Source organism: Miniopterus natalensis, chromosome 1 (genome assembly GCF_054644295.1).
Source record: "Miniopterus natalensis isolate mMinNat1 chromosome 1, mMinNat1.hap1, whole genome shotgun sequence".
NCBI lineage: Eukaryota > Metazoa > Chordata > Mammalia > Chiroptera > Miniopteridae > Miniopterus > Miniopterus natalensis.
Window position 1 is genome coordinate 41,514,369 of NC_142081.1, and position 22,648 is coordinate 41,537,016.

The 22,648-nt window shown below is 45.0% G+C and overlaps 1 protein-coding gene and 1 pseudogene across 1 annotated transcript in view; one reads left to right on the forward strand and one right to left on the reverse strand.

The window, feature by feature from the left end:
• The window catches only part of ANKDD1A (ankyrin repeat and death domain containing 1A), a 39,855-nt gene that overhangs the window by 6,066 nt on the left and 11,141 nt on the right, over positions 1–22,648 (reverse strand). Inside the window, exons 5-13 of the mRNA XM_087820871.1 lie at positions 19,803–19,907; positions 19,027–19,125; positions 16,805–16,903; positions 16,152–16,250; positions 13,783–13,881; positions 5,352–5,450; positions 3,755–3,853; positions 2,704–2,799; positions 155–359 (exon numbers count right to left, since the gene is read on the reverse strand). Of these exons, the coding sequence (XP_087676997.1) occupies positions 155–359; positions 2,704–2,799; positions 3,755–3,853; positions 5,352–5,450; positions 13,783–13,881; positions 16,152–16,250; positions 16,805–16,903; positions 19,027–19,125; positions 19,803–19,907 (1,000 nt within the window). The remainder of the gene's footprint in view (positions 1–154; positions 360–2,703; positions 2,800–3,754; positions 3,854–5,351; positions 5,451–13,782; positions 13,882–16,151; positions 16,251–16,804; positions 16,904–19,026; positions 19,126–19,802; positions 19,908–22,648) is intronic.
• Positions 9,949–12,664, forward strand: LOC107533709 (nascent polypeptide-associated complex subunit alpha pseudogene; annotated as a pseudogene).

Below are 22,648 nucleotides of genomic sequence, written 5' to 3' on the forward strand. Positions count from 1 at the left end.
CACGCGGTGTGCTGGAAATGGCACGTGGCTTCCTGTGGCTGGGCTGTGGTTGCACAAGCTTTCCCCCCAGAAGCACGGAAAACTGAACACACCTCAAGCGCCCCCTGCCCCTTTTGCCTGCTGGCTGCTCTGGGGTGCCAAGGCAAGGCGGTACCTGTCCACTGTTGCTCGATGGCATGGATGTGGGCCTCAGTGAACTCCCAGCAATATGCAAGCTTCTTCCACTCGTTGGGTCGCAGGTACCTGGAGGCCAGGCGCCACAGCACAGAGCGGAACTGCTGCGTTTCCTGCTGATGGTCTTGCTTGAAGGTCAAACTCTTCCCAGAGGGATCACTGGGGTCCCTGAGTGAGAGGTGGTCCTGTGGGGGCAGATCCCAAAAGTGCAGCAGCCATTTGGGGGAAGTCCCTGCCAGGCTCTCCCTCGTGATCCTGGACTGGGAACTGGGAATTGGCATCATCACCGGCCTGGGGCTTACTGTCTACTACTCTGGTTTCTGCCTCTATGCTTGCCTTGACCTCTGGAACCCAAGCAGCTCACACTGTTCCTCCATCCAGAATTCCTTTCCTCACCTCCCTGTCCTCAACTCCTATGCCATAGTCAAAAGACCCAAATGCCACCTCTTGCATGAAGGCTTCCCAATTCCTCTCTTTTCTCTGTGTTTTTATATAGTACAGGTGTCAGTAGAGTGACTCAGCAGTTGTGGGTAAAACCAAGAACAAGGCACTGGACTTGCCAAACCCCAACAAGTAGTAAAGGGTAAGGTTACAGAATTCTATGCAAAGCAGGTAACAAAATGAGAGGTTATAAAAGAATGATGTAATAGCATAAATTAAACCCACAAAGGCCTCAGTAAATCTCGCTAAAGAAAGTGGATGCAGAGTTCTAGTTGTAAAAAGATCACAGTGCCTGGCCGGTGTGGCTCAGACATTGAGCATCAACCTATGATCCAGGAGATCACGGTTCGATTCCAGTCAGGGCACATGCCCGGGTTTTGGGCTTGATCCCCAGCAGGGGACATGCAGGAGACAGCCAATCAATGACTCTCTCTCAACACTGATGTTTCTATCTCTCTTTCCTTTCCTCTCTCTGAAATCAATAAAAACATTTTTTTTAAAAGCTGACAGGAGAAAAATCACTCTGATGTCTGCATGTTACATCCTGGTCAAGTGTCTGGCCAGTCACTTGTGAGGTGAGGACATAGGAGTCTCACCTGGGTGGTAAAAAACTGCTTCCTTAGAGCCGTGTTCTCAGCCACATCTGTGCATTGGGATCATCTGGGAGCTTTAAGAACTACTGATGCTTAGTCCCCAGATCAGAGATTCTGACTGAACTGGCCTGGAGGTAGGAAGGGGCAATTCGTGATCCTAACTGCACCTCTGCCCTAGTGTTGAGAACTTTTGAAGAGTGACATGGGTTAGAATTAAGCACAGAAATGAATCATTTCATTAAATCCTTCGTATTAATATCTTGGGGTTACATTTAGGAGTCATCTGCTGTAAAGGGGTTGTAATGTTTATGAGACTCTTGCATGTCAGTGAAAAAGAATATCTCATGATTCCTCTTGAAACTGGTTACCCACCAATGGATTTGGGAATAGTGATTTTTCATTTGAGAGGTGTAGAGAAGTTTACTAAGTTTGTAAACAATATTGGAATGTTTAAAATATTTGAATTAAATTCGTTTTATTTATAGGTTTAATTTATTGTGTTTACTGGGATAATTTTAAAATTTTGGAAGCATTTGAAGTACTTAAAAAGAAAATCTATTATATTAAATTTATTCATTTGGTTTAAAATGTTCATGGTGGTTTTACGAACTAAATTTATACATGAGGCCAAACACTAATCAAAAGGTTTCTTTGAACCCTGGCCAGTGTGGCTCGGTTGGACGTCACCCCATGCACCAAGGGGTCACTGGTTGATCCCCAGTCAGGGCACATGCCTGGGTTTCAGGCTTGATTCCCAGAAGGGGTGGGCAGGAGGCAGCTGATGGATGTTTCGCTCTCTCCATCTCCCTTCCTCTCTCTCTAAAATCAATAAAAACTTTTTTTTTAAAACTTCTTTAAAAGTGGTTGTTAAAATTTACTAGGTTGTATACATAGAATAATGAGATTTACAAAATGAATTAAAAAGTTTAAGGAAAATTAGTTTTTAAATTTGTAATGAGAGTAGTATTAATTTTTAAAACTCAAGTAAATGTAAAAAATTATTTTCTGTGTATATAAGCCACCCTCAAAGACAACAAGAAACTCCCTACCCACCCCCAGTTGCTGACAACAAGAACAGCAAGTGGCTGGTCTTCCATCAGCCACTCTCCTTTCCCAGTTCCACAGCAGACATCACTAATCGCTCCCAGCACACTTTCCTCCACAGAGAAAGTCGCCTGAATACAACACCCCAGGCAGTGATTCCAATCACCTGGAGATGGCGGTGAGCTGGAACCAACTCGCCACCCCCTTTACCCGCGCATGCATGCATGCATCCCTCAACCAGGAGCGACTGCAGCCGTCCGGTAGTCTCTCCGCACTGGCATGGATGCGCGCCCCGTCTCCAGGCCCTCACAAACAGTCCTGGGGGTAGGTAAGGCAGGGATCATCGCCCCCTTGGACACTGAGGGGCCCCTGGATTGGTCAAAGCCAGCTCCACCCGGAGCCAAGTTCGCTCCCTTCCCAGCGTGGCGAGAGCAAGCGCAGGGCCCGGTACCTTCTCCCATCTGTAGAAGCGGTCGGCTTTTATGATCATGTCCACCAGGCCGACGTGGTTGCTGCGGGCGGCCACGGCCAGGGCAGTTTTCCCCTGCTGCAAGGGAGGAGCGAGAAGGGAAGCCAGAGTTCCCACAGGAGGGCCTGAAGTCGCCTCTAGCAGTGACTACAAACCCTGCTGCCCAAAGAAAGCGGGTTCCAGCCATCTACACTGGAGAGTAAGAAGGCTTTTTGGTCATGACCAGGGAGGAGGAAAAGTCACAGTTAGAATAAGGCAATAATAATAATTCTGGCCACCACCTTCCGTGTTCTTTAGAATTTAGGAAGCCTTAACTTATGAAACTCAGCCTACATAACTTCAACACCACCTATGAAACAGCCCCACTTCTCAGATGAAACCAGAGCCCAGAGAAGGGGCTTGGGCTCAGTGTCACCTTTGCCCACCTCCTCCTAGGCTCCCAGCCCTTTGATCCAGGCCTCTCGCACAGTGCTGGCCTCAACCACCCCAAGGAAGCTGTGCAGAGATGGGAAGTTTGGCCAGCTGCTCTGGGGCCCAGCTGAAAGCAGGGACCCCCTTCCATGTCCAGCCTCAGAGCCTGGTCCTGCCTCCAATCCTCCCCACACCATCCCAAGGGCCCTGCTGGGCTACATGTGCAAATACCCTTCCCCTCACAAGCCTCATACTAAGTCTTCACTCTTCTCAGACCTCCAGACACTAAGGACGTAGTCACCCCAGAGGCAGGATGTGCTGAGAAGCTTCCCCCTACCCACCAGGTGACTCACAGTGCTCTGAGTCTGATGGGGGCCATGAAACTGAAGATAACCATATCCTAGGCCTAGACCAGGAAAGGTGAGGGCCAAGTGCTGAGGGCCCTCAGTGAAGGCAGGGGAAGGTGGTGGTGCAGGAAGGCTTCCTGGAGGAGGATGCATTTGAGGTGGTCTCTAAAGGGGAAGCCTTGAACACACTGAAAGGTGGTGGCATTTGCAGCAGGGTCTCTGGCAAAGAGGGAGCCATGACAACTTGAAAGGGAGGCTGGTGTGAGTAGAGGTACCTTATCTCTCAGGTTTAAGTTAACCCCTGCAACCAGGAGCATCTCTGCTATGTCCTGCCAAGCGTGCTCCGCAGCAAGGTGGAGGGGCGTCTGCTGCCTCTGGAAGAGAAGCCAAGGGGGCAGGAAAAGAAGAGCATGTAGCCCGGCCGGGCGTGGCTCAGCGGTTGAGCATCGAACTAGGATCCAGGCGATAGGGGTTCGATTCCCGGTCAGGGCACATGCCCGGGTTGCGGGCTCGATCAATGACTCTCTCATCATTGATGTTTCTCTCTCTCCCCCTCTCCTTTCCTCTCTCTGAAATCAATAAAGATATATTTTTTTAAAAAGAAGAGCATGTAGAAGTGGCCTGTGCTTAACGCCAGGATGCACCAAGGTGGGCACACTCCCAACTGGGCCTTAAAGTTTCTCTAAGAAGTTATGAGGGAGGGTAAACTGGGTTTAATCATAAACATAATACCAGAGAAAAGTTAATAAAAATAAAAAAGGAAAAAGAACAAACAAATACCACTCACTAGCCCACCTAAGTCAACCTCTATAATGATATTTATTCTAGTCTTTTTTTTTAAATGCAGAATGTTCTTAGTTTGTTGGCTTTACATATTTGAGATCCTGAATATGTACATTTTGCACCTATTTTTATACCTAACATAACTCTTTACACATATTAACAACAATATCTTTTTTTTAAAATCCCCACCTGAGGATATGTTTATTGATTTTAGATGAAGGGAGGTGGGGGGTTAGAAAGAGAGAGAAACATCAATGTGAGAGAGAAACATCCATCGGCTGGCTGCTTCTTATATATGCCCTGTCCGGGGACCCAACCCAAAACCTAGGTATGTGCCCTGACCAGGAATCAAACCTGAAACCTTTCGGTGTACACGAAACTCTCCAACCAACTGAGCCACACCAGCAAGGCAAACACAATTTTTAATAGCTCCATAATAGTCTATGTCAGTACTATAATTTACCCAACCACTCTATTATTAACTATTTGGGCCATTTTCAAACTGAAAACTGATCAATAATGCTGCAGTGAATATCTTTGTGCATGAGTTCTTAATGTATTTCTTGAAGTTCAATTCTCAGATGTAAAAATACTGACCATTTTAACGGTATGTGCTATATCCTGCCAAACTGAACCCCCAGTGGTTGTGTGTGCTGGCACCGAGGAGTGTATGGTTAGGAGGTGGATTGTGGGGACAGGGACTTAAAAGGGCTCCTGACTGATCACAACCTTGGGACTTGGAAGCCTCTTGTTACTACACAAGACTACCCCAGCCACCCCTGCCCTGGGAATTCTCTCTAAGGGAGGAAAAAATCAATGAAACGGAAAGGTTGAATGTAGGAAGGTGTTAACTGCAGTGTTATATATATCACTGCAAAAACCTGGAAACCAAAATGTTCAAAATAGGGAGGGACTGGTTAATAAAAATTACGCGACCTTCAACAAATGTTCAAACAGCTTTTTACAAGCTACGGATGGAAGCAACTCCTCAGCTCTGGGCCGTGCTGGTTAGACAGCTGCAGAGCCCAGCCAGCCTGGGGAGGCGCCCAGAGGTTCTGTGGGAACCAAGGGGTTTCTGCAGCCACTTACTTTGTCCGTGGCATCCAGGTCACTGCCAGCGTCAATGAGGAGCTGAACCAGGGCGGGGAAGTTGTGCCTCACAGCGAGGTGCATTGGAGAGGCTCCCTGCTGGGGGTGAGGGAGACACAAATCAGTTGATGGGTCCCTCAGGACTGCCCAGCTGCAGGTGGGTGCTGGGGGATGAGAGCGCTTCTGGGTGTGGTGGCTGGCCTGAGGCACTTACAGCCCCAAAGCCTGAATCCCTGGGGTCTAAAAACTGAACCTCAAGGTGGGTGGGTTCCTGAAGACTCAAGTTTGAGACTTTGCTATGCCAGGAACTCACTATGTGACTTTGGCCAACTCATTTTCCTTCTCTGCTTTGCATCTGGCAAGTGACGTTTGCTAAGGTCCCTTCTAGAAACACCTTAATGTTCTCTAATATCCCATTTAACCTACACATGAACCTAGAAAGTATATAGGGATGGTATTTATTAGTATTTTCATCTTACAAATGGAAACACAGGTTCAGAAAACGTACGTGACTTGCCAAAGGACACAGAGCTAATAGCTGCCTTGTGTTACTGAACGTCCAACCCAGCACCTAGGTAGACGCTGATACCTGTTCATGTGTGACACGAATGAACGAGGGAGCCGGCTGCGACCAGAACAGAGGTCTCGCTCCAAGTCCAACAACACTCATCCAAAGCTTCGCTCGAGGCTAGAGGACTCCCTTCCCTACGGTCCCCTGCGACCCGAGTGCTTGACAAAGTGAAGATACAGTATCCCCTTTTCTAGGTGACAGAGTGACACACATACTGTGCAACAGTACAAAGCCAGTAAAATTGATAGTATAGATCTGTACTGATTGTGGAAAAACACCCTCACATATTGAGTGTAACAAGGTTACAAATCAGAACACACACACATACAACAAGAATGCGCACTACTGATGATACTAGTGTAGGACGGGGGGGAGAAAGGTTTATAAATATTACAAAAGATTTTAATGATACCATTATTTGTAAGCAATGTGATTGTTTTAACCTAGACAAGTTAAAATGGTTATTACAGTCTCTCTCCCAAAAAACACAGAATTAATTTAAAAATCATATAGAAGATAAAAACACCCAAGTAATTGTAATAAATGTAGCTCTCTGGTGGGTGGCGTTGATAATAAGGAAGGCTATGAATGTGGGGGCGAGTGAGCATGAGAAATCTCTACCTTCTGCTCAGTTTTGCTGTGAACCTAAAACTGCTCTAAAAGTAAAGTCTGTTAAAGAAACAAACCCACAGTGATGAGGCCACGTCAAGGGACACCGGAGCCAACTGAAGGGCCCCCAGTGGTCAAAGCTGAAACATTCGAGCAACGAAATAAAGTAGTATCGGATTATAACCCCAAGTATGAAATAAATATGAGTCCATACTGATCTGAATAAATGATTGATTGAATTAATAAGTAAATGGAGAATAAACAAACCTCCCACTCAGGAGGATTCCAAATAATTTCTGTAGCTATTTTGCCCTGGAGGGGGTGGAACATAAAACTCCCCATTCCTTCAATGTGGGCTTTGCATGGTGAATTTCTTTCAAAAAGCACAGTATGGGGAGGGGAAAAAGAGTAACCTTATAATAGAGAAACCTGATAAACACTCCCTCAGCCAGGTGATCAAGGCCAACATCAATAGTGACAGATCATATTGATGGCAGGTACCCTGAACTTGGGGTGATGAAAAAGACTCTATCTCTGTGACCTTCCTCTCAAAAACTAGTAACCCCAGTCTAATCATGAAAGAAAATTCAGACAAACCCCAAGGGGGACACATTCTACAAGATGCCTAAGTACTACTCAAAACTGTCAAGGTCATCAAAGACAATGGAAGCCTGGAAAACTATCCCAGCCAAGAGCAGCCTAAGAAGACATGGCAATTAAATGTGATGTGGCCCTAGCCAGTTTGGCTCAGTGGTTAGAGTGTTGGCCCGTGGACTGAGGGTCCTGGGTTCGATTCCAGCCAAGGGCACGTACCTCAGTTGCAGGCTCTATCCCCAGCCCCCGTTGGCACTGGAGCGGGAGGCGACCAATGGATGTGTCTCTCTCACGTTGATGTTTCTGTTTCTCTCTCTCTCCCCTCTTTCTCCTTTCCTCTTCCCCTTCCACTTTCTTTGAAAAGCAAAAATATGGAAAAAATATCCTCGGGTGAGGATTAAAAAAACAAAACATGATGTGGTCTCCTGCATGGGATCCTGGAACAGAAGAAGGACAGGAGGTAGAAACTAAGGAATCTCAAAAAAGTATGGATTTAGGTAATAATAATGTATTGACACTGGTTCATTAATTGTGACCCATATACCATCCTAATGTAAGACGGTAGAGATAGGGGAACTAGGTGTGGGGTATATGAGAACTCTCTGTGCTACGTTTATAACTTTTATGTAAAACTAAATATATTCTAATATAAACGTTTATTAAAAACTGCAGAACAGTGTGAACAGTATGCTAAGAAAAGGGGGAAGACCCACACAAATATAGCCAACTGATTTTTTTTAATTTTTATTTTTAATCCTCACCAGAGGATATTTTTTCCATTGCTTTTCACAGAGAGTGGAAGGGAGAGAGAAAAAAACATTGATGTGAGAGAGACACCAATTGGTTGCCTCCCCACACTCCCGACCAGGGCCAGGGATGGAGCCTGCAACCGAGGTACGTGCCCTTGGCCAGAACCGAACCCGGGACCTTACAGTCCGAGGGCCGACACTCTAACCACTGAGCCAAACCAGCAAGGGGAGGGCAGCCAACTGATTTTTAACAAAGGTGCAAAAGCAACTCAATGAAGAAAGGTTAGATGGCCTTTTCAACAAATGGTGCTAGAACAATTGGACCTCTGTGGGGGGGGGGGGACTTGACTGAAACCTCATACCTTATACAAAATTAACTCAAAATGTAAAACTTTTTGAAAAAAACATAGGAGGAAAACTTCAGGATCTAGGACTAGTCAGGGTTCTTAGACTTGACACCAAAAATATGATCCATAGAAGAAAAATATTGATAAATTGACCTTATCAAACTAATTTTTTTTAATCTGCAGAAGATCCTATTAAGAGGATGAAAAGACAAGCTACAGACAAGAGAAAATATTTGCAAATCACATAGCTTACAAAGGCTATTTCTAAAATATACAAAGAACACCTCTTTAACTCTACAGTAGAAAAAATATTTGGAAAATGGGCAAAGACATATGACTAGACATTTCACCGAAGAGGATATACCGATGTCGAATAAGCGCCTGAAAAGATGTTCAACATCATTAGCGACTAGAGAAGTGCAGTTAAAACCACAATGAGACGTCACTACACACCTACCAGAATAGCTAAAATAAAAAAATAGTAACAACAACAAATGTCAAGGCTGTGGAAGAACTGGATCACTCATACATTGCTGGTGGGAATATAAAATGATATAGCTGCTCTGCAAAAACAGTTTTGGAATTGTTTATAAAACTAAATATGCTATTACCATAGGACCCAGCAATTGCATGCTTGGCATTTATCCCAGAGAAATGAAAACTTATGTTCATACAAAAACCTGTACACGAATGTTCCTAGCAGCTTTATTCATAATAGTCCAAAACTGAAAACAACACGAATGTCCTTCAACAGATTCCTACAAACCATTACAAGATAAAAAATAACCCAAGAGAAAAATGGTCAAAGGATATGAACAAACATTTGATAGAAAAGGGAATACAGAAGACTCTTAAGAGAAATGCAAATTAATAATACAGGAAGATAAAATTCCTCACTCATCAGATTGGCACAAATCCAAAAGTTTTGCCAAATGTGTTGACAAAGCTGTGGGGAAATAGTGTAAACTGATACAGGCCATAGAGACCGAAATTTGGCAATACCTATAGGAAGTGCAAATGTATGTGCTCTTTGACCCAACAAATCTACTTCAAGACATTTATTCTATAGCTTTACTTCCACAGATATGGAATGATATATGTACAGATTTTTGTTGCAGTATTGTTTGTAAAAGCCAAAGATTAGAATCCACATTTATAGAGGAGACAATTTAGAAAATTATGGTCCATCCATGCAATGGAATACTATGCAGGTATAAAAAACAATGAGGAATGTTTTAATATATATTTATATGGAAATATATTAAAGATGTAGTTATGTAAAAATAGCATGTGTATATTCTCCAATAATAGGTACCAGGGCTGCTTGGAGAAATGGCTGATTCTAGGACTGGGGCAGGAAATAATACAGGCTAAGTCTGGAGCATCTTGTAGTAACAGAAAGTAAGGAGGTGCACCACAAAAACACAGTGACGTACACACCTACTAGAATGGCTAAAAGCCAGGACACTGTCAACACCGAATGCTGACAAGGATGTGGAGCAACAGGAACTCTCATCCATTGCTACTGGGAATGTAAAATGTACAGCTACTTTGGAAGACAGTTTGGTAGTTTCTTACAAAACTAAACATACTCCTACCATATGACCCAGCAATCATGTTCCTTGGCATTTACCCAAAATAATTCAAAATTTATGCCACATAAAAACCCACACATGGGTGTTTAAAGCAGCCTTATTAATAACTGCCAAAACTTGGAAGTGACTAAGATGTCCTGCAGTAAGTGAGTGGATAAATAAACTGTGCTTTATCTAGACAATGAAATATTACACAGCGCTAAAAAGAAGTGAGCTACCAAGCCATTAAAAACCACGGAGGAACCGTAAATGCAAGCCAATCATGAACGAGGCCAATCTGAAAAGGTTGCATATTGTAGGATTCCAACTAAGTGACAGTCTGAAAAAGGCAATACTATGAATGGAGACAGTAAAAAGAGCAGTGGCGGCCAGAGGCTGGGGGGGGGGGGGATGAACACATTCTGTACAATAGTATAATGTCATTATATATTTACCCAAACCCATAGGCTGTACAACACCATGAGTGAACTCTAATGTAAACTATGGACTTTTCTTTAAGTGGGAGAAAATGTAAAACCTAATATACAATAAGAAAGTGCAGCGCACACACCGCTGGGGCTCTGCATATTGGCACAAGGCTTTTAGGAAGTGCTTCAGTTTATATACCAAGAGCTAGAAAGATGTTCACAATATTTTATCTCAAATTCCCACTTCTGGGAATCTTTCCAGAAGAAAAGTTCCATGCATGAAGCTGTACTAGTACTGGCAAGTAAACCTGACGCTATACTGTAGATAAAGAGGTTAATGACTCATGGCACCTCCGTCATCAGACCAAATGTCATCACCGATAGCTATGTAGCAACGTGGACATGCTCGTGATTATCTGGGCACAAAATTATACATACGTTATCATTCTAACTATACTAAAGCAGGTAATTTTTTAAAAGATTGTCACCGAGTAAATAAAAAAGTATGTGTGGGTGGCAGGAATAAGGATGATTTTATTCTGTTTTCTAAACCTTTTATATTTTATTAATTTAACAAATTTTTAAAGTTTAACTTTGTTGGCAGCTTTAAATTAATATTTGAATATATAGAGAGGCATATTGTGTTCTACACTGGAAGGCCAAATATTAAAATAATTTTAATTATCTCCAATTAGTTTATAATGGTACAGTGATTAATCTAAGTCTTAAAATTGATTTTTTAACTGATAAAATTACTTTAAATTTCAATTGGGAGAAAAAACAAGAGAGAATATAAAAGGATAACAGATTATACTAACAAAAGAATGATTAAGGGACACTAGTTTAGATGACTTTAAAACAAATTATAAGGCAACAATAAAACAGTATGTTTATGGCTCAAGATTAGACATACCGCTTAGTGAAAGAGAATCATTCACCCAGAAATAGAGTCCATCATATATCAAAATATAAATATGAAAAATATACATAAATATGTAATAAAAGAAGGAATGAAAAGCACTAAGAAATGTTAGAATTATTTAATAAATGTACTTGAGATAGATATATAAAAATTGGAGGGGAATCTATCGAATAATGTATCATACCATATGCAAAAGTACATTTTATTTATTTTTTACCTATTGATTTTGAGAGAGAGAAAGAAATATCGATTTATTGTTCACTTATTTATGCACTCACTGATGTACTCATTGGCTGATTCCTGTATGTGCCCTGACTGGGGATTGAACCTGCAACCTTGGCGTATTAGGATGATTGCTCTAACCAACTGAGCTACTCGGCCAAGGCCACAGGAGTCCCTTTTAGAAGGATGAAAGAGAAACATCAAAAATTAAATCACAACTAGAAGATTATTAAATTAAAATTCAAAACTTGTATCAAAAATACCTTTGATTACATAAAAATTTACATCTTCAATATGTCAAAAAGTTGTAAGAGCAAACAACATAAACAATGGTCCAGGAGCAATGATCTCATAAAAACTGGTTAAAAACACAATCAAAGAAACCCCCACCAATATAGACAAAGGATCTAAAGAAACAACTCACAACAGAAGAACAAACTAGGAAAATTAATGGGAAAAGTTCAGAGTCAATAGTAATCTAAGAGATTCAAAGTAAAACAGTAACAAGGAATCATTTAACTATAAATTAATAGAACAATGGTTAATATTGGTGAAAGGTCACTCACAAATGACTGGGAGCTATGTGGTGTGATGTTTCAGGAAAGCAATTCAACTTGCGCCAAATCATAAGATCTCGGCTCCGTGTTTGTGTGGCCCGGCGAAGCCACAGAGGCCGTCCCTACGGAGCAGGAGTTGCCACAGCCCCAGGCCGAGGCAGGGTCTGGAACAGAATCTGACGGTGATGCATCAGCACCAGAGCTCGGGGAACAGGATTCCCCACAGGCGGCCACGCAGCAGCCCCGCTGGCAGCGCGGGGGCAGCGGAAACCGACGAAGAGCCCGTCAGTAGAGCAAAGCAGAGCTGAGTGAACAGAAGGCAGGGAAAGCTATGTCCAAACTGAGTCCTCGACGGGTTACGGGGGTTACTACCCAGAAATCTAAGAAAATCCTCTTTGTCATCACGAAGCCAGATGTCGACAAGAGCCCAGCTTCAGATACCTACGTAGTTTTGGGGGAAGCCAAGACCGAGGACCTATCTCAGCAAGCCCTGCCAGCAGCTGCTGCGAAGTTCAAAGTTCAAGGTGAAGCTGCCTCAGACATTCGAGAAAACACAGACTCCAACTGTCCAAGGGCAGAGGGAAGAGGAAGAGGCTGATGAAACAGGTGTGGGAGTTAAGGACATAGAACTGATCATGTCACAAGCAAAGGTGTCAAGAGCAAAGTCAGTCCAAGCCCTGAAGAACAACAGTAATGATATTGTAAATGCTATTATAAAATTCACACTGTTAACTATCTGAAAATGAGGACTCTGTGTGTGTGTGTGTGTGTGTGTGTGTATGTGTTTCAAGGGGTGATTGCCTCTTGGTTTGAAATTTGTACTGCTTCTATCATTAATAAAGTTATGGCTTTTTGTGGGATTAAAAAAAAATCATAAAAATGTTTTTACTACCTGACCTAGAAACCCTGTTTGGAGAATTCATATATAATGCAAGTTATGCCATACAGATGTTCATGAAATCATTCTTTATAGTGGCAAAGTCAGAACCAACTTAAATTAAATATCCAACAGTTGAGGATCTGTTAAGTGTGATATGGACACTGGACCACATCTAGCATGATCAGCACCTAAACAATGTCTACCAGGAAAACTCTGCAGCAACATTGGGTACCTGGGCTGGGACTCCACTGGACTGGAGTCAAGATTCTGGCATTTGATGGGGACAAACAAATAAGCATCCTCCTTCCAGAATTCTGCCTTAGCCTGGATTTATTCTAGCTGGAGGTGCAACTGGAGGGAATAATGAAAAGTTATCGCTTTACTAGGGTGTCAGGGTTAAGGATGCCTTTTTTTCTCTATATTCCAATGAATTGTGTTACACTGTTTTTACAATAACTGTAAATAGAGTATTTATTTCAGCCATATGAAATGATCTCTTTCTAATTTAAACAATAGACAGTTCTTCATTTATGGAATGGGAATAATAACAGTACTTATAGATACAGAAACAGAGGCCCAGGGAGGTCAAAGCTGCTTGCCCAAGGTCATTCAGTTTGTGAGTGGCAGAGCCAGGCCTCAAAGCCAGGTTGTCTGACACCAAAGTCCATGATTAACCACAAGGTTATACCGTTGCCTAAGGTATACTGTGTGTACCACAACGTAACGGGGGAAGAAAGTAAAGAGCCAAGAGGCTAAATCTGTAATAAGATCATTACTAAGCTCCAATGGATAAATGAGAGACATTTTGCTTGGAAGGAAATGGAAGCTTGGTTTCTAATCCTGTTTCACTAGAACCTTATTTGACTCTCCTACGTGCTGCCAGCTGCCCTGGTCCCGGCCCCCACCCTAACTCAAATCAATGGGGACATGGAAGACTTTGCAGTGGGGACCCCCTTCAGTCCAGGCCCCCACACTTACATAATCAGCCACGTTGGTGCAGCCCCCTGAGTGGATGAGGGCCCGGGCCACGTCCTCAGAGCCTCCGAGGGCTGCATAATGGAGGCAGCTCTGCTCTTTCTAGAGGAAAACAGGAATCACGTGGGGTTTACAGAGCACTTGGGGATTCATTATTCCATTTTCTCTTGCAACCCCGCCCCCCCACACCTGGGTCTATTATCCCTCTTAAACTCTGAGGCTGGAGAAATCAATGGCTTGCCCAGGCCTGGTGACTGGTGAAAGGAGCTCGCTACGATCTCAGCCTTCCTTGCTTTCTTCACAAATTCTGGAACATAGGCCAAAGGCTGCACAATTCCTCAGCTGGTAAAGACACGCAGAGTATAGACTCTGAAGAGATGGTTTTCAAAGAAGGGAACAAATAAGACTTGCCAGTACAGGGCACACACCACCCGGCACGCACTGCCCAGCCGGAGCGGGTTTCCCAGCAGGGGCTGGCAGGGCCAGAGCGAGGGCTTCATCTGGATCAGCCTTCTGAGTGCTCTCCTGCGGTCAGAGCCCACTCCTAGCCCAACAAGGATCTCATATACGTACCTCCACTCTGTGCCAGGCACCTACTCTCCTAGTTTGCCAATATGGGGCAAACCAGGACGAGTTGGTCACCCTCTCCATGTCCTGTCTAAGGGCATGGGATAGGTGGGAACTAGTCTACCTCCCAGTGGGAAATACAATCACCTTAGGTTTGCCCCCTCCTCAGAGACCCTGCTGCATGACACTTCAATGGATGGGAATTTAGAGATGGAGCATGGCCTCTGCCAGAAACCTCGAGCCAAGGCTGGAGCACAAGAACCAGTGGAGTGGGCAGCACCCCCCACCAATGACCATCACCCACTGGACGTGATCTCAGTCTCTAAATTCCTCTGCTTCCTCTGTTACGGAACCTCCCAGTACTGGGTACTGTGCTAGGCACAGAGAAAGGGCCTTGCTGATTAAAGAGCAATGCAAGAGGACACACTAGGAGCCCTGAGGCAGCTACTTTCCCTCTCTGAGCCTCAGTGTCCCCCCCACCATACCCCTAGGCTAGTAGCTCCCACACCTTCTAAGGGAGTTCTGTAAATTAAGTGTTTTGTGGCTTATAAAGCATTATTCACACTTAGGGTGGTTGAACATTGATATTATTAAATTTACATTTGCCATTTTGCTATTTTTTTCTATGTCTCCTATCTTTTTTGTTCTTCTGTTTCTCTTTGACTTGTTTCTTTCATGTCAAATACATATTTTTAGCATGCCATTTTAATTCCTCTATTTTTAAGCTATTTTTCTATTATTTATATTTTATTACTTATTGTCAATACTATTTTGTCTTACTATTAAAATTTAGAAGAAATAATACCAGACCCTGAAGCAATTTAACCAGCCAAAGAAAAGACTATCTGTCACTGATCTAAAAAGCAAAAGCAAAGCAAGCCTGGCTGGGGTTGAGCATTGACCTAGGATCCAGGAGATCATGGTTCAATTCCCAGTCAGGGCACATGCTCAGGTTGCGGGCTCGATCCCCAGTGGGGGGCATGCAGGAGGCAGCCGATCAATGACTCTCTCATCATTGATGTTTCAACTCTCTCTCTCCCTCTCCCTTCCTCTCTCTGAAAATAATAAAGATATATATTTTTTTAAAAAGCAAAACAAAACAAAAACACCAACCCCCTACCTAAAGAAAGGCCACAGTCCTTCTCTCCAGGACATGGGGGGAGTTTCTAATGGCTGACTTAAGGATGAGGGAGAGAAGAGGCCTGTCCCAAAGGCGCACCCAGGCGCCAGCTCTGAGAACTGGTGTGGCCCCTGCATAGGTTGGTCTCATATTGGTGACCTGCCCCCCAGTGGGTGGGGCAAACCTTCCGAGAGCTCCGGAGCCAGGACAATAGGCTTCTCCGACTCAGCTTTGTTTCTTAGCAAGTGACCCAGGAAAGTCACTGGCCCTCTGTAAGCTTCAGTTTCCTCATTTGTAACATGGGGCCAATTTTCTGAGGTAATAGTTATAAAGGCACTTTGTGAACTATCAAGTGCCCAACAATAGGAAGACTCGAAAAGGTCCTGAGCTCCTACCATGCCCTGGGCACTGTGCTAAGTGTCTAATCCTCACGGAAATGTGAAAGGGTGAGTATATATCATCTCCATTATATAGCTGGGAAAAGAGGCTCAGCGAGGTTAAGTAACCTGCCCAGATCACAAGAGCTCAGCAGTGGACTAGCCAAGACCAGAAGCTGGGCCTACGGCCTCGTAGCCTCTGTGCACACAAGGGTCAGGAATCACTGTGCCTGCTGCTGCTGACTCAGTCCCAGCTCGGTAGCCCAGGCAGACGGCAGTCGGGGGAGGCCGCGGGGAAGCCTGGCTACCTGGGTGAGGGCGTTCACGCTGCTCCCAGCCGCCAGGAGGAGCTGCACACAGTCGGGGTGGATCCCTTCAGCAGCCGCGTGGAGGGCAGTCAGACCTTCCTGAAACGCAGAGAGGTATGAGGACGGCAGGAGGCTGAGGCCAGAGCCTGAGACCAGAGGACATCCCCATGCCAGGCTCCAGGGCTCTGTGAGCTCTCCACTGCCCTGCTACTGAGGACAATGACCTGGTTATTTGTGGTTCCTGAGCCTCACACCTGATTTTCTCACTTTGAGGGGCATGTGGTGCATTCGTCCCCTCCTCCACCACTCTGCTCAGGTTCTCCTTGCCCTCCACGCAGCCTCGCCCTGCTCTCTGTCCATTCCCTCCTACTCCAGGAAGCCGTCCCCGACCATCCTGGCCGCCGAGACTTCTCCCTTCTGTGAGCACACACCCTGTGTATGACTTCTTGGTAATCCCTCATGCCTGGTGCCCCACTAAACCTGGAGTTTTGTGCTGCTGCTTAGCTTTTCCTGGTGGGCTGTTAGTTCAAGAACATATCCTCATCTCCTGGCTTTAGGTCCTCTACCAAGGAAAATCAGGACGCACCACAGACTGTGGGTTCCTTGAAGGAAGGGAGTGTCCCCATCTGTGCATCATCCAGGTGGCAACTCACCACATTCCTCTCCTCCAAGTCCAGCCCGATGTCCACGAGTTGCTGCAACACAGCCAGGTGGCCCCTGCCAGCAGCCAGGTGAAGAGCTGTGTTCCCCTCCTGGAAGAAGGGGCTGGTAGAATTACAGACCTTCCCAGACTCTGGAGACCCGCTGGAGCCACCCCTTATTTTTTAGACGTGGAAACTGAGGTCCAGAGAGGCAAAGTGACATCTCCAGGGTCACAGAGCAAGTCCATGATAAGCTGCAGTCCTGAATGCTGGGTCAAAGCCATTCTGCCCCTGAGAACTGTGCCAAAAACTATAACCGGGGCACTTTCAAGGGCCAAGTTCTGGTCTCTCTTTCCTTACACTTCATGGCAGACACATACTTAGAAGAGAAAAAAAACCACCCTACTTTCCAAGCTCCTGTCTAAAGCTGGTCCTTCCCTGGGGACCACAGATCACCATCCCTTCCTTCTGCTCAAGGCAATGATTCCAGAGACTCTCCCAAGCAGGCACATGGCCCAGTCACTCACCACCTTGTCTCTGCTCAGGACATTATTAGCTTCTTGTCCAATAATGTGGCCCACCCTGACCACACAATTTAAAACTGGAACTCCCACTCCTGTTCTCCTGATCCCCTTATCCTAGTGACTTCTCTTTTCCTTTTTCTCCACAGTACTGATAGGTAGCTTATCAGTATAATTATAAATAATACCTTTATAATTTACTTGTATACTATGCTTATTGTTTATCGTCTGACTCTATTGTTAGAGCATAAGCACCACAGGGCAGGGATTTCTGTCTATTTTGTTCTCTGAAGTTCCCCCAAGTGCCTAGAATAGGACCTGGGCACACAGCAGACACTCAATAGATGTTTGCTCAATGAGTAAATAATATGATGAGAGCTTAATGTTTGTCTCCTGGAACTTGAGAGCCAGAGGACTGGTAGATGCCTCACACGTGAGAAGTCCAGAGGTGACGGTGACAGAGCCAAGAGAGGTGGCTCCATGAGGTGGGGCAAAAGGTACAATGTTCTTTGTGTTAGCAGTGACCCCACCAAAGGCAGCCTGCTGTGGTTACCCTTAAAGGGATCTTACTGCAGAGGACACCTGGAGGGTGAAGGGGCCCCAGCAAAGAGGAGGACAGCTGGAAGTGACCAGAGATAAGGTAAGTCCCTAAAGAGGAACCACAGATGGAAGACCTTGGCAAGGACCCTAGAGGAAACACAGAAGCATCCACAAGGGCAGATGCAGCTTCGACCGTTCTTCACACCCCGAAGGCCCCTGGGACACATCTAGCTGAACCAGTCATATGGGTCTCCTAGCTCAAGCTCCTTCTTTACTGTGGCCTGTCTCATTACCTTTGTGAGGAGGGGACATTCACATTTAAGCATAGATCTTTAAAGGGCCCGATGAGAATGTGAACATACACCAAAGCCAAAGCAGTACTTAAGAGTAAGAAACATAGCCTGCTCACCCATGATATATTCACAAGCACATAAAACAGCTATAACTATCTTATAGGATCAGCAATGAAACATTTAAATTTCCTTTATGATGACAGTCATAGCATATTAAAAATAAAAATCAAGTTTGAAAAATCCCAACAGTTTTGTTCTGCTTCTCCCCCACCTCTCTGCAGATGTGCATGCGATGGTCTAGTCAGTTCTCTGCAGCAAGCAGGGAGCAGGCTGTGGGAATCTGGCCACAGGGTGAAGTCCCCGTGTTCAAAGAAATGCAAATGAACTGAGGGGAGCCAGACATGTGCCCCCAGTGAGCAGGGCTATGAACACAGGGCAGGGCTTTCTTCTTCTGGGTTATAAGCACCCACATCCTGTCCTTTGAAGCTGCAGGTGGCTGGGACCCCATAACAGGGCACTCGAATTCTGAATCCTGCATGGGCTGGGCAGGGCAGGAGCCTCAGTGGCAGGAGAGCCAGATGGAAGGAAGGCTACCAGCTAATCCTGACTCCCCACATTGGATCATAGCTCTTTACTAAGATTGTGGCATTGAGTTCCTTGAGTAAGAAACTATGTCTTGGGCATCTTTGTGCTCCTCACCTGTAGCACAGGGTTGGCCCATAACATGTGCTAAAAGAATGCCGGCTGATCAACAGCAGACACACTCTGGTCTTTGGGCCCCTGCCCCTCCGGCAAGTTGGAGTCAGAAGCAGGCCCAGGTGAGCTGCTAGCGTCAACCCAGTCAACCCTGGCCCTCCCCTGGGACCCACAGTCACAGTACCTTGTCTTTGACACTGTGGTCACAGCCAGAGCCCACAAGGAAGTCCAGAGCATCCAGCTGCCCATGCTCAGCAGCCCGGTGAAACGCTGTCCTTCCCAGCTGACCAGGAGAAGAGAGAGAACCTTGTGCCCTGCCCTCCTGGCTTCTATTTTCCCAACCACTCTGGGCTTGCAGTGGCCTCTCCTGCCCTAGACACTCCCCCCTCCCCTCGCCCCACACACCTTGCCTAGAAATTTCCAACAAGACCCCACTAGGTGGGTCCCTCCCCCACTGAAATCATCCTGTGGCTCCCTCCTGCCTACTGAATAGGGAACAGAGTCTTGAAGCTAGGGGTCGAGATCTCCCTAAGGGACCACAACAATCCCTCTAGCCCTCACTCTCAATATTCTGACCCATCTGAACTCACACACAAAGGGCCCTTTTCTACCTCTAAAGCTCTAGCGATGCTCTCTCCTCCATTTGGAATGCCCCTCTGCTTTCCAATCTTACTGACAGAATTCACTTCATTCACCAAATGCCACCTCCTCCAGGGAACAGAAAGCAGTGGCTCCCTTCTCTAACCTGTCTAGTCCTTCAAAGCCTCTTTGAAGGAACCACATTTCTGCCTGTGTCCTGCTCACTTGTGCCTTAATGCCCCTTCTAGACCAGCAGCTCCCTGAGGCGGGGTCCAGTCTGCACTAGCCATATCTCAAAGGACACATTCAAGAAATGGACACGAGTGGCCCCAGGAACCTCAGGCCCAATGGAAAGGACAGGCATGATGGATGCACTCTCACCTTGTCAGCATGGTCCAGGGCCACATCCTCCAGGTCTTCCATTATGAACACCAGCACCGGCACATGGCCTTTCTGGGCTGCGCAGTGCAGTAAGGTTAGGCCATCCTGAAACAAGCCCAGGGTGGTCCCTGCAGTCTGCAAAAGGAGGCCCTTCTCACACACTGTGAGGAAGGTCTCTTGGCCCCAGAAGCAACTTAAGTGAGGGAGGTTTGCAAATGCTGTGTTTACAGCCCAGGGCCTCTACACTGGCCTTGCATTACAGCTAGGATGTTTAAAGCACCAGTTTTCCAATAGATTGCAACAATCAAGCGTTCATAAAAAGCATCAGAACAATGTTTTACATCTTGATAGTGGTTTGGGTTATAAAGGAGTAGCATCTGTCAAGTCTCAGAGGGTATAAATCTAAGATTTGTGTATTTCCTTGTAAGTAAAAAAAATTGAACCTTACTTAATGATATGTATGCTGAAGTTTTAAAGGGAAGTACATTGATGTCTGTAATTTATTTTATTATTTATTTTTAAATATATCTTTATTGATTTCAGAGATAGGAAGGGAGAGGGAGAGAGAGATAGAAACATAAATGATGAGAGAGACTCACTGATCGGCCTCCTACATGCCCCCAACTGGGAATTGAGCCCGAAATCCGGGCATGTGCCCTGACCAGGTATCGAACCTCGATCTCTTGGATCTGAGGTCGATGCTCAACCGCTGAGCCATGCCTGGCCAGGCTGTAATTTATTTTAAATGCATCCAAAATTTATAAAGAACTCTAAAAACTCATCAATGAGAAATTAAACAATACAATTCAAAAATAATTTGGACACAGACAATAGACAGGTGAAGGCCTGGGGTGGAGTGGGATGGGAGATGGGTGGAGGGGGCAAAAGGGGGAAACGGGGACATCTGTACTATTCTCAACAATAAAATAAATTTTAAATATATATATATATATATAAATAATTTGGACATCAAAGAAGACATACGGAAGTCAAATAAGGACATGAAAAGACATCTGACATCATTAGTCATTATTGAAATGCAAATTAAAACCACAAAGAGTTTCTAACAATAGACTACGGAAAAATGCTAACATTACAGTGGAGAAACCTGGCTGACTCTACTTTAACTGACCAAAAGTGATACTGTGATTTATAATAAGAAATACATATTTGGTCTTTGTGCCTGTTCCTGGAACAGGGCTCCTAAAACCTTTGGAATTTCCTAAGTGGTGAAAGTGATCAAGGTGTCTTTTGTTATGTTAATGAGTGACCGAGAAAGCCCCTTCCTAACCTAAGGTTGGGGGCTGGTTGCCTGGGTTACCAGCCCTGATTAAAAGGTTGAAACTTTCAGTCCCATCCCTTGATGTGCAGGGATGAAGGGGACCGGAGAGTGAATCAAGCACCAATGGCCAAGGAGAGCATCAATCACGTCTATAAAATGAAGCCTCTGCAAAAACCCAAAAGGAGGGGGTCGGAGAGTTTCCGGGTTGGTGAACAAGAACACATCCTTGTGCTAGGCCCCAAACTACTCCAGGACAAGAAGCTCCTTTGTTTGGGACCTGACCCTATGTATCTCTCATCTGGCTAGTGATGATTCATATCCTTTAATATTCTTTATAGTAAACCAGTAATCTAGTAAGTAAATAGGTTTCCTGAGTTCTGAGAGCTGCTCCAGCAAATTATTCAAACCTGGGGAGGGGTTCATGAGAAGCCCAAATAACAACCTGGACTTGGGACTGGCATCTGAAGTGGAGCAGTCTTGTAGGGCTGAGCCCTTAACCTGTGGAATCTGGTGCTGTCTCCAGGTAGATAGTGGCAGAATTGAGTTAAATCTGTGGGACACCTGGTCAGTGTCTGTGGAGAACTGAATTAATTACTTGGTGGCATGAAAAACACACACATATAGGACTTGTTATATTGGTGTCATATGCCCGTGATAGCAGCAGGTGAGAAAGCCACTTGACGTCTGTGGTCTTCTTCCCAAAATTCTGTCACCCCCATCTAATCATCATACAAACCAAAATGAAGGGTTTTCTACAAAATACTGGACCAGTGCTCTTCAAAAGTATGAAAGTTGTGAAAAACAAAGAAAGACTGAGAAACCGTCAAAAGATTAGAGGAGACTAGGGAGGAAAGATAACTAAATGCACTGTAGAATATTAATTTTTAAAACTGATGGAATTTTAATGTGGTCTATAGTTTAGTAAAACTTGAAATATCACCAATGACCCACAAGGTAAGCCAGGGAAAGAGAACGCTTTGGGCTGAGCAGACAGGAGTAATGAACAGTCTTCTGACCCAACCCACAGCTCATCTAAAGGTGAGATGAATACCTTTGGGAAGGATCTTGAACAAGGGATTGAAAGTAAGACTGGGTGGACTGTTTGCAAAGATGGTCGCAACAATTCTTCCCACCCTTGGAAACACCTAAGTGACGGACTGTACTGCTCTTCTCCGAAGGGGAATCCAATATTCTCCTCTCCCTAATCCTAGGCTGTTTCCCTGTGATGGGCTTTGAGCAATAGACTGTGGTAGACACAGTATTGTGACTTTCCAGCCTTGGCCTCAGCAGACCATGCCACTTCCACCCCTGCATTCATTCATCATTGAAAAAAATGCTAAAATTTCCAGGAGAGGTTAATGAGAAAAAATGTTCTTTCTCCTATCCAAATCCCTGGATCCCTTAATTCTAAGGACCCAGGTTGAGCCCCCCTGGCTGACAGCGTTTGGGCAAGATGTTTGCATTTTCTTTAGAACCACTGTGGGGGGATTTCAGGCACTCTGACTGGCTGGGCTTCCCTCAAACCACAGCACACACCAGTGAGCATCGAGGGACTGCTGGGCTC